The 12,529-nt window shown below is 40.5% G+C and overlaps 1 protein-coding gene across 1 annotated transcript in view; it reads left to right on the top strand.

The window, feature by feature from the left end:
- USH2A (usherin) overlaps positions 1-12,529 on the top strand; it is a 526,768-nt gene that overhangs the window by 212,771 nt on the left and 301,468 nt on the right. Inside the window, exons 22-26 of the mRNA XM_036235436.1 lie at positions 5,090-5,216; positions 6,666-6,767; positions 7,805-7,984; positions 9,039-9,169; positions 11,549-11,822. Coding sequence (XP_036091329.1) covers positions 5,090-5,216; positions 6,666-6,767; positions 7,805-7,984; positions 9,039-9,169; positions 11,549-11,822 — 814 coding nt within the window. The remainder of the gene's footprint in view (positions 1-5,089; positions 5,217-6,665; positions 6,768-7,804; positions 7,985-9,038; positions 9,170-11,548; positions 11,823-12,529) is intronic.

Here is a 12,529-nt window from a genome sequence, read left to right as displayed (position 1 = left end):
TAAAGAAATCTAAGTAGGATACAGGAAAAATCATTTCACGATAATCATGAGTGTTACGAAAGAAAAGCATGGGATGCCGTGTATTAGGGGAGCATAAAACGAGTCGTCAGCTCTTCAGGGCTCTGGCGAGGGTCCGACACACTCACCTGGAAGGGGAAAGGGAGGGGCTGCTGGGCCAGGCGCCTCTTAGCCTCCTGTCCAGCTCCCTGCAGGGCGCTTCAGGAGGTAGGCTGAGTCCTTCCTGCAGTAGGGAGCCAGGAGCCCCAGGAGTGGATAACAGGAAAGACCACAGAAAGAAGGGTTTCCTGCCGGCGTGGTAGCAGAAGCCTGGCTGGCACGCTGCCGGGCCTCAGCTGCTGTGTGTGACTTCTGGGTGTCCCCTAGACGCAGCTTCTTAACAGATGACAGGAGGTAGCTAGTGAGTAAGCAAAAAAGAAAGAGTGTCACACCTAAGCAGCTCCATCAACCAGAGGGAAAGAAAGTCTCAGAAGGCAGCGTCGAGGGCAGTCGGAAAAAAGCAAGAACAGGACAATTCGCACACTGAAGTCGATTCAGTTACAGAACTGAAAGTAATATGTTTCATTTGAAAACTCGAAGTAGATTAATTAGAGGAGAGACAAATTAGTAGGTCAGAAAAAAAATAGAAAAAGACAAAGATGGACACTACTAATGTTGGTAAGAAGAGGCTCAAAAGGAGAACAAAACATCACATGCACGGCAGAAGAAAGGATGAGAGAAAATAATGAAAGGTGAGATAGGAGAGGATATCCGATTTTAGAAAGAATTGATTAAAAAGTTATTGAAAAGACTCATCAACTTCCAGTGAAGACGAAGCAAAGCTAACGTTCCATTGGACCTCTGGGCGTCAGGTATGATTCTAAGTCTTCGCTCTACACGCAAACACGTGCACCTGCACACACACTCATTTCAGTGTTGCAGCAACTCAGGTAGGCCATCTTAGTCTCATTAAAGAAGTAAAAAGTCTGAGTTACAGTGAAACTAATTCCCCAAAGCCACACAGCTAACCAGTGACCAAGCCACAACCGAACCCTAGGCCAACCAGCATCCAAGACCATGACTTTAGCTCCAGTACCACAGTGCTTTTCATCACGAAAGAAAAAAATGTTTGTTGCTGTCCAGAGATGCAGATCGAATACAATCCATGTACCACACCGGAAGGAGATATCTCAACAAGGCTTCTAACTGAAAGGAAAATGGAAAAAATCTGAAATGTAAAGAGGAGAGGCAGTGGTGAATAATAAACCGAGCAACCTTAAGTTCAACCTAAATATTTAATAACAGAATGACTAGAAATGTATTTTACAGTGCCAAAAAAAAAAAAAAATCTTTGAAATAGAAGAGACACACAGCCAAGGCGAAAGAAAACAAAACTCTAATTATCGGTGCTAAACTTATCAAGAGGTGAAGGAGAGAGAAAGATCAGTGACTTAAAAGTTTCTGAAGGCATCAGGTTAGTCAAGGGGCCAGTAAGGGAAGAGATCATCATATTGGTGTCTTTGGAAAATAGGCAACAAAATTTGTCATTTCTCTTTCGAAAGCAGGTGGTACCTTCAGACTCTGCAGAGGAGGAAGGGGAAGGGCTTACACAACGCTCACGCCTCCTCAGCCACGGTGTTGCCACTCGGGTCCCGAGGGTGGCTTCACAGGGCCTCGTCATGTCTCCTCACTCTTGTTCTTCCAACAGCCAGCGTCGCCTTCACCGCCTTTAGCTTATCCAGCTGTTCTGTCCGCTCCTCTGTTCTATCCTCAAATCCTAACCTATGTGCAAAGCTGGTAGGTGCCAAACAAGTAATAAAAACATCGTTACAGCCAACACTTTTAGGAGCAGGAGAATGGGAAAGGTTTAATGATGCCTAACAAGTGAATTTTTGTTTGGAATAATGTCTCTCTACAAGGCAAAAGTTACCCGCATTTTCGGGAAAGTGACAGTTACTTTACTCAAACTAAGGTATGTTTGAGCAGGCTTTTCTTAGAATATATTTGAGAAAATGTAGTCAGACGTGTTACCCTAGGTGCCCGTGGGTCCTGGTGCTGCCTGCGAAGGGAATGATGATCCCAGGCAGGTGAGCACTGGCCCTCCTCACCACCAGGGGATGTGGACTCAAATGCAGTTAACTGGACATAGCCAATTTTGTTTTGTTTTGTTTTTTTCTTGTGTCTTTAGTGAGACAAGATCATCTGATGACCATTTTATTGTACTCATCGGACAAGTCGTTATTGGCTTAGTGTCTTATCAGACTGCACAAGCCAGGGAGGGCAAAGTCTCTCTGTTTTTTTCCTTTAATACATTCTTGAGGCCAAGCTCAGTCCTTAGAATATGGTAGATACTCAATAAATAAATGTTGACAGATTGGCTAAGGTAGGAGCCTGCATATTATTGGTAAAACGCTATTCATAATTGAAGAAAATTACCTGTTTTCTGGGGTAAAATTTCCAGCTCTTTAATGATTAACAATTTAATTCTTATATTAATTTGTCCATTTGTTTGATATTTTGACCTTCGTCAATGGTTATTTTTAAATTACTGTTTCCGAATCCATTCAAAATAATTAAAATTTTAATTTTGAAAAGAGTATTTTGTAGGAATTTAAAGTTACTGTCTAGCATATAGTTTCAAACTAACTCGAAATCATTGTGTACTTTGTTTTGTTTTAAAAAAAATCTTAATGAACGTAAGTAATTAATGCCTTACATACATAGAGGGTTCAGGTGTAAAAATTTATTTGGCGTCTCTTCGAACTATCCAGTGAATTCTACGAATCAATATTTAGGGGGAAGGATTCTTCAAAATATTTAAAGTTTGATGTGCATTTGCAGATTAGGGACTGAATCCTTTCAGCTCATGTTAAGAGCCACAATATAGAAAAGTTACTCCAATTTTTAATTGCTATATATTTTTAAGTCTCTAACAATTAGCTATAATGTCTTCATTCTTTATTGATTTCAATTTGGATATACTTCGTCAGTGATATTTTATTGACCAGTAATGACTCGACTGGTGATTACCATTGAAATATTTTATGTTCAGTGACATTAACAGAAAACTCACAGAACATTCAGGTTTTACGTAGAAGGAAATTGGTCTTTTCCAAATGGAAAGAACTTAACTGCATGCCACGTGACCAGAACCGACCACGGCATTATTCTCTTGACGTTGGTGGGGGAAAATAATCTGAAAACGATCATCAGAGAATAATGTGTAAATTCCTCTATGTGTAAAGCACATCTGGCATACTGAGGCCGCCTGGTATATACTTAAATTTATCTCCAATAAATGCGATTTCTGAGGTAGAGAACTATTAATGCTTCAAATTGTTGCCAAACATAATATGAGGAACCACTTACCCAGACACCTGATCTTTAGAATGCAGCATCGTTTGTAACAATTTCAACGCTAACTAAGTACACTTTGATGAGACAGCATTTAATAAAATGCTCATTAATTTCATCATTAGCAAGGGTATGTTAAGAAGTAAGCCAGTTTCTTATGTCACGCCCAATTAGCATCCCATGCTAGTAATCCCATTAGTATTGTTGAATTCACTAATGGAAAAACTAATGGGCATGGTACCAGGGCACATTAATTGGGCACGACACCAGTTCTGGTTTTAATTATTAAACTACGATGATGAAATGTGTGTTTGTAAAATATTAAAATGTCGAAAGAGGGTTGAAAACAAAAGAGTATGTAGCGAAAAGAGATAAAAGTCAACCTCTGAAAATTCAAGGGCTAGAAAATGGGCCGGCCGCATGGTCATTTTTCCGGCCAATCGAGTTGTCTGTAAAAGTTGGGATATTGTCCATGTGAGAAGCAACCCACTCATACTCATGGGAAATTAAAAGCTGTTTTTTGGTAATATGAAATTCTGTATGTCATACGTATTGTCATGCTCTGTATGAGACCTGACAGGAGCCAATTAAATGTGTACAATGGACACATACTGCTGAAACTATCCTAGGGAAATGTAAACATGATTAACGTTGCACTATCTGTGGTGTAAATCTGCAGCCATGTTATATCGGATAATGATTAGCTTTCTCTTTTGGAAAAGCGGTATATCAAAATTAGTCATTTGGTGAAACATGCCAAGTAATTTAAAAAATATTTTGTGATATTTTACACATTTTTTAAAATTGGTGTTGAAGTTAATTGCTAAAAAAATCACCTTTATTGAGAAAGATTTTTTTTTTTTCATTTAGACAGTTTAGGGTAATTTTCTGGTTATTCTTCTGTAATAGTAGTAATTTAAATGATGATGGCGACAAAGTCGAAATATCTTTTACTTCGTCTCATTTGCTCATTAACACTAAAAAGGGTATTGTGTTAATGCTGATATGCTGGCAGAGGGTTCGCTTGGCTGTGAAGTGCTGAGATGGAAAAATTTTTTTTAAAACTCTTTTTTTACCATCATTTCCTTTTTGCTAATGTCTGTTCTTGATCTCTGCCATTTCATGACGTCCACTTAGGAACTCTTTTTTAAGTATATACTATTCCCTTTGGCAAAAATGTAATGCTAGATTTTAGACTACAAAGCATTGAGTAGTAAACTTAACCACAAGCTTACTAGTCAGTATTTTAATAACTGGCTACTTTTTAATGTGACTCTTTCCTCCTTGTTATTAGTAGTGTAGTGAAGGCAAAGACCTAACTTGCCAGACATTTCTCTATCTTTAAAACAATATCGATTGAATGATAATATATTAGTTTTAAATGGTTTGTCATTCTATATTTCTGACCAAAAAAAATTTACAATCTAAAATTTTAGACCAGAAAATTCACTACCATTTTTATGACGACAGGTGCTCGAAATGCAAGCATGCTTGTAAGACATTTTTATTCTAAAGTTGTTTTTCCAGATTCGAGCACTGTGGCGTTCACTGAAACATGTCACAGAAAAGCCGGGATGGCTCGTGGGTGGACATCAGCTTTAATTTTGAGCTGTTTGAAGTGTATTCACGCGCACATCAGGGTCCCGTAAAAATTTTTCGCGCACCGGTTTTTAACAGACGCACAGACGTGCGTGTGCCCGTGTGAACGCACCCTCACTCGCTCGTTCACTTCCTTCAGGGGGCGTCGGTGGAAGTGACCACGACCGACGACGACGGCAGGCGTTACAGTGACGGCCGGTGGCACGACGTCATCGCTGTCCGGCAGCGGTCCCTCGGCCACATCACGCTCGACGGGCGGTACACAGGCAAGGGCATGCTCCGGTCGCACAGGCGGCGCTCTCGCCGCGCTGGCGACGTCGCCGCTCTCTCCTGGGCTCGATACCTTTACCCGTCGCGTCTTCCACCTCTTTCTTCCACTCGGTTTCATCGAAGCCGCGGCCGCGTCTGCCTCCGGGTGCTCCTCGGAGTCTGGCTTCAGCGAAGCAAAACTCAGACAGTCGTCAGTAGCGGCGTTGTGTCTCGTACAATTCCTTACGGTCCGCGGGTGCCGTCACGTAATGCTTTCCCAGCAAAGCGGATATTGTGTTTATTTTAGAGAGGGGGAAATGGAGGCACGGAAAAGGGAGTTTCTTTCCGTTTACGCGGTTGGTAGGCCGAATTCTTGCGACATGTCCCGTCTTCGCAATTCTAAGCTCAGTATTCTTTCCATCGTCCCCCGTCATCCTCATGCAGTTATGAAACAGTTACAGCACCCGCATGATGATTCAGGCTTTTATTAACTCATTCAGGAACTATGGGGCACCTACTATGTGCCAGGTGTTGCCTAGCAACTCTGGATACAAACAGCAACATTTCCATTTTAGGTGTGTGGGGGGGGCAGGAGTCAAAAAAATATTGGGCAAATGTCAAGAAGTGTTGCGTGCTGAGAATCGTAAAGCCGGATAAGGGAGAGGTGCATGCATGTGCCTTTGATTTCGCAGAAGACGGTTAGAGGTGGCCTCTCTGATAAGGTGACCTCTGAGCAGAGACCTAAGGGCGTAAAAGGGCAAACCAGGAAACTACCCAGGAGAAAGAGATTTCAAGCCAAGGGAACCGTAGGTCCCGGGGTCCTGAGGCGGGGCTGTGAATTCTCAGGGACCATTAGCGCTCCCGGATAGGGGACCTCGTGGGCTTTACTGGGGAAGAGGGAAGCCACTGGGGGATTTCGAGAGGGGAGCGGTGTGGTACGACTTGTTTCTTTAAAAGCACCACTCCAGCTGCTCTTACGAGGACACATTTTAAGGGGAACGAGGGTAGAAGTGTGAGGACCAGTGAATAGCCTTCCGGCCAGAAGTGATGTGTCTTTGAACCAGGAAAGTAATTCGGAGAGAATGAGAAGTCTGGAGATTATATTGTAAATGTTAAATTAAAAGGATTCGACTGAGGCGGAGCAGGCAAACTACAGCCCGTGGGCCAAATCGAGTGAATGCCGGTTTTTATAAAGTTTCATGGGCACGTAACGGGGTCCATTTGTTATTGCGTGTGGCCGCTTGGAGCTGCCTGCTCTAGAAAGCCTAAAATATATACCGCCTGGTCCTTTACAGAAAGCTTGCTAACCCTTAATGCACCCAGCAAAGACAATTAAGCAGGAACAGGCTTAAATGGACCAAGAGGGAGCTACATCCCAAAAGCCCAGCGAAGGGTTCAGTCACAAGCCAGGCCCGTAGATACAGACGATCCAGCCGAAGCCCGAATTCCCGTCTCCTCCTCCGCAGGTTCATCGCTGGTCCTGAACGGCAGTTCGGTCATCGGGGAGAACGCGGGAGTGTTTGTGGGAGGCCTGCCGCACGGCTATGCCATCCTGAGGCGGGACGCCGGTGAGTTTGGGGCGGGGTAGAACCTACGCGTGGCCACCAAAATGGAGAATGGAGTCAAGCGACATGATTTCGGAGTGTGAATAACCGTCATTTCCTGTCTCCTGCTCTGCCGCTGGTCAGAGCAGCCCTTCCGGCCTCTTCTTTCTGAAGCAACCACGCATCACTTGGATCGAAATTCTTCCTGCCCATGTCTTGATGTATAAAGAGTTCCTTAAACTTTTGCTTAAATGAGTTATGCTAATTTCAGTCAAAGTTACGTTATTTGAGCATCAAATGTCAATTTTTTTTTTGACAATTTCAATTGAACATAAAACAACATGGAAATGGAAAACTACAAACTTGATTTTCACTCCAACATTTCCTGAGAAGAAGCTGTGTGACAGGCCCCCCGTTGCATAGATGTTGGTCGATGAATAAAATGTAGTCTTTGCCATGATACAAATATGCCATAAATGCTGTAATTGAGGCATAAACAAATTAATTCCTGTATTTTTAGGACAAAAGAACAAAAAATCACTGTAAAATGAAATTAATGAAGGCTAACACAAATGATGTTAATCTTAGGCAGAAAAAAAATCACCCTTCCTAAAAACGAGATGAAATGATTGATTTAGTTGTGTAACAGTCTAGTTTATAATAATGATGAGGAGCTAAACTACAAAGTTTGGGTTTAACAGAAGCACCTTCTTCAAATTTTACTTTTAAAACTTGCCATAGCACTTTTATTTTTAAGTCCGGTGGCAGATGAGATATTGTCAGTTCAAAAGGCAATATTCCTGTCGGTATCATAAAGCCGAGGTTTTTGCATTAACATCTGTTTCTACAGGTATGATGCGTGTGAACCAGGGCTAAACATTATAATCATTACCACTTACTGTAGCTGATGGTGTGATGTTTACATGAATTACTGAGAGGTTTGCTGTAAATAGGTGGAGAGATCTGTTGCCCGTTTCTTTGATTTTAATTGCGCATAGAATTAATTGCTTGAAAAGCATTTTTCAAAATACGTATTCCTTGATATCTGTCAACTCCCGCAGACATAATCCAGAAGGGTTTCGTGGGCTGTCTCAAGGACGTGTATTTTATGAAGAATTATCATCCCTCTGCTACGTGGGAGCCTCTGGTTTGGCAGAGTTCCGAAGAGCAAGTCAGCGTGTACAGCGACTGGGAAGGATGCCCCACGCCTCTGCCAGAGGGAGCCCAGTTCCTGGGGACAGGTGAGGTTCTAGAGGAGCCGTGGGTTGTTGCTTAGTGTGTCCGTTCTATCCTTGGCATAATTTAATCTCCCCTGTGTGAGTACTTTGACCTCATGGGAATCCACCATCGGAGAAAGACCTAATTATGCATCAGGCACATAAATGTATTCTCCAAGTATGAAGATATAAACAGTAAGACTCATACATATATATTCACGTGTGAGGTCTCTGGTGGCCCACAGCAGCCCCCAGTTTGCATGTGATAGTGGCACAAATGTCCGTCTGTAAATCGGTGGTTTTACTGAGAATGCAGTTTTTCTTAGATGGTTTAAAGGAGTTACCAGGGTAATCCACAAATATCCATTTATTCTATTATATAGATGGATATTTCTCAGAGTAAAATTTCAGCTTCGTGATGGGGTTAGGAGTTCATTAAGGGGAAGCCAGAGAATATAACTACCATTATTGCTGTTGGTCCAAAGGCTGCAGCAAAAGCGAGGTTCAGCGTCCCTGGCCTATCCCCCACTACGGTCTCTGCCTGGCAGCCGCCCAGGCTAAGGAGGCGAAGGGGGATGTGGCAGCTTGGTGGACATGCCTCATTCTTCAAATAGAAGCCCCACTTCGCCTCCTGTGTTTATAACTGAGCGGGTCAGTTATCAAGTCGCTTAAAGTACCTTCAGACCAGAAAGCTAAAAGGCATCGTAATCTCTGTACTTTTTCATTATTCTTTTCTCGTCGCTGTCATTATTCAGAGTTTCCCTTAAGTCAACACAACTGCTTATTGTTAACGCTTAACAAAAAATTGTCTCCATGATTCAGAGGATAAATTACTTCCTCTTGTGAAAGGTATGTCAAGTTCATTCTGCCGCTTCTGTGCTATTGCGAGGGGAGTTTCTTAACATCGATTTGTATCTTCTTTTGTGAGAGATTTACTCATTGACAGGCTATGTCCTAAGGATGTCTTATGACACACTTGAAATGCTGACACACGCTATCGTGTACATATATATATACACACATATATATATATGTCTGTGTGTGTATATATATTTATTATTATTTTTTTTCTTTAAAGGGTTCCTGGAACTTTATCCACACACGTTCCATGGAGGAATGGACTTCGAGATTTCCTTTAAATTCAGAACAGACCAGTTGAATGGATTGCTGCTTTTCGTTTACAACGAAGATGGACCTGATTTTCTTGTTGTATGTTAATTCATTTAATTAAATTTACTTTAAAAGGGTCAGATCCTACTTTAAATAAGTGAGGTGTTAAGATTATACTAAATCAGAGTTTCTTTCCAAATTCACTTTTCATTTTTTTTACCCCCCCTTAAGTCATTGGTAGTTTTTGAGTTTTCTGCAATGTTTTATATTTTAGGGTCATGATGATTTTTTAAAATGGCCATTATTACTATGAAAATTGTAATTTTAACAAAACAATGTAAGCAATTAAGAAAAATCCAATTTAGTTTCCCAAATTATAAAAAGATTTTAATTCCTTCATTATCATTTGATGTACTTGTATTAAAAAAATATACGACATATTTTATATATGTATATATATCATAATGCATAATAGTACAGTGAACACTTATGAACCTATTGTCCAACCCAAGAACTAAAATATTATTAATTTTTTAATCTACCTTTAGCATCTCTCTTAACCCATTTCCTTATCTCCCTCCAGGGGTAATATATAATCAGAATTTGGGGATTTATTATCTCCTTTCATTTTCGTGGTTTGAACACCATGTATGAATGTGCCTAAAAATTCTCTTTTTTTTTTTGAAATGGGGAAAAGTGGTATTGTATTCTACCTTCAGGCAATTGCGTTTTGCGGTCGACATTGTTTCTGAGTTACTTGCATTCTCCACGTAGCCGTACGTTTTCATGTCTGTGTGATATATCTCCTCTCTGTCAATGATATATTAGTGGTTTCTATGGTCTTGCTATGGTGAATAAGGCGACCACGATCATTTTTATACGTTTCTCTAAATACGATGGACAAGTGTAGCTGCTTCTACTGTACACATCACATGCCTCCTGTCTCTACCACAGTTCACTGCAAAACGGGTTTTTAAAATTGCCAGTGCCCCTCACATCTTCTAGTTGAATAGATAATTTTTGATTATTATTTGATCTCGCTGTCACTTTTTATATCTATCTATTGATAGATAGATATAGACATAGGCATAGATATAGACATATAGATATAGATATAGATATGTTCTTCCCTACTAAATTTCCAAAATAGTAAACTAGTAGTGGCTCCTGACCTTCATGAAATAAAGTTCAGCTTTATTTCTAGTATGTATTTCTTATGACTGGGGAGGTAGGGGAGGGAGGGGAGGTGAACTTTTATTGCAAGAATGCAGAAAATCTGGCTTTGGTGACAAACAGACAAAAGAATACAAACTTTTTTCTATATCACTCAAAATCCTCCAGAATTTCCTTCTACATACCTTGTAAGACTCTTCCTAACCGCCCCCCACCCCCACATGCATCCTCTGTCTTGCCTAACTTGGTCCCTTTTTCTCAAGCTAATGAGCTTGTGCATGTCACCATGACACTGCACATACCGATCTGCTGCTTGGATGGTGATTTTAGATACTTGCTTTAAACCTTTCCAGTATTTCTCTTAGAGCAGCAAGTCAAGGAACAAAGCAGGAAGTCTCAATATTTACCGAATGAATGGACAGATAAATGAATAACTGCCTATCCCATGTACTTCACACACAAAAAAATGGTATTTACGTAGAAAGAGTAATAATTTTTAAGTTTTTTAATTTACTTGTTTCACTTGACATGACCGATCTCAAAATTTTAAGTACCCTTTGGTCACTGATTTGACTACTAACAATAAAAACATACTAGGTTAAAAAAAAAAAAAAAAAGTTATCATGTAACATTTTGAAGGAAGAGCTATTGTAGCATTTTCTTCATCATGCAAATTTGAGTAAAATATGTTTTTATTAAGAAATGGCACCTTAATGTAAAAGAAAACATGTAGAAGCAATTATGTTAGAGATTTAGAATAATGAGACCGAAATTGTGAATCAAAACACATCTTTCAAATTCGAAACCGAGTTTACCAACCAGTTAAAATAAGCTTAATGAAACTTGACGTTTCATTTTCTTATTGTCTTGTCATATTTTTCCCCCAAGTAAAATCGATACACGAAGTAGTGTTTTCTCATTTTCTAAAAACTCAGGAATAGAATTATAGTTCAACCTGTTCCGTTCTCTTTATTCAGTCACTTGGCTATGGTTTCATCTTCACCAGTGTTGCACCCCCAAGCCCCCCGAAAGTTTTTGCCCACGTAGTATTGCATCACATTCGTATAATCATTATTGGGTACAAATTCGTTAGTCTCAGTACAACATTCTTCATGTCAGTTATAAGCTTGCAAAATACTTCATTATGTGTTAATCTCAGTGTGGCTTGGAATAAAATGAAGCAGGTTTATGGAGTGCTTTCAGGGAAATTTCTTGCTTTTCTTCAAGAAATGGACCCTTTGCTCTCTCCCAAACTGCCATTCCGCTGTCTTTTATACCGATTTTCTTTTGTACCGTGAAACGCAGGTGGAGCTGAGGAGCGGAGTGCTGAGCCTCCGGGTAAACGCCAGTCTCGCTCTCACACGAGTGGATCTGCGGCTGGGGCCGTCCTATTGTAATGGAGAATGGAATAAAGTGATCGTTAAAAAGGAAGGTTCCGTCGTATCAGCGAGCGTGAATGAACGGACTGAGCGTGCGGCAGAGTCACGAGCCCGGACACTGACGGTGAACTCCCCCGTCTACCTGGGAGGAACTCCGCCGGAGCTGCAAGAGTCTTACAGATCCCTAAGTCTGGAGCAAGGTAAGCTCCCCCTGATGGAATCCCCAGACCAATACGGCCCGGTCCTACCTACCAGGTTTCGGTGGCTCCGTGTTTGGAGATAGCGCGATAGAATCAGGCGAAAAACAACACCCACACACCCCTCTTCGGGAAAATCTGAAGCTCTAAAAAAAACAAACAAAAAAAATCACAGAACACTTTTTCAAATAGTTTCGTGTGTTGTCCTTAAGCTGTGTTTTCATACCTATTTATAATCAGTATATTTATTCTAACATGTCTTTAGAAAGCATAATTATATCTATATTTCCTCATACGGTTGTTCCCAAAACACATGTGTTTCTTGGTTCTTTAGAATGCTGATCATTATCTATATTTACAGATTAGAAAAATACATTAGGTTGGTGTGCACAACTAGGAAAAATGGCATTAAATTCAGTTTTTTTTTTCTGATATTAATGGTAATTATCTCTGTGCATTTCAATGGCATGCTTACTCAGCAAAGCACACGGAAAGGTGGGTTTAGTTGAATTCCAGACATACTGGTGAAAAATATATACATCATTGATAATAACCATCAAGGAAAGGAAAAGTTCACGAATGTATGACTTATCACTAAAGCAAGCATTTAACTCACATAGTGAGTTGGAACATAATCAGAGGAAAAGTAAAACTCACGTTAATGCATAGCATTTAACTCATGTAATGAGTTTAAATGTAATTAGAAATCT

This window comes from Rousettus aegyptiacus, unplaced genomic scaffold (genome assembly GCF_014176215.1).
Source record: "Rousettus aegyptiacus isolate mRouAeg1 unplaced genomic scaffold, mRouAeg1.p scaffold_m13_p_18, whole genome shotgun sequence".
NCBI classification, from domain to species: domain Eukaryota; kingdom Metazoa; phylum Chordata; class Mammalia; order Chiroptera; family Pteropodidae; genus Rousettus; species Rousettus aegyptiacus.
The sequence above is the reverse complement of the archived record's forward strand: the minus strand, read 5'-3'. Positions and strand labels throughout refer to the sequence as shown.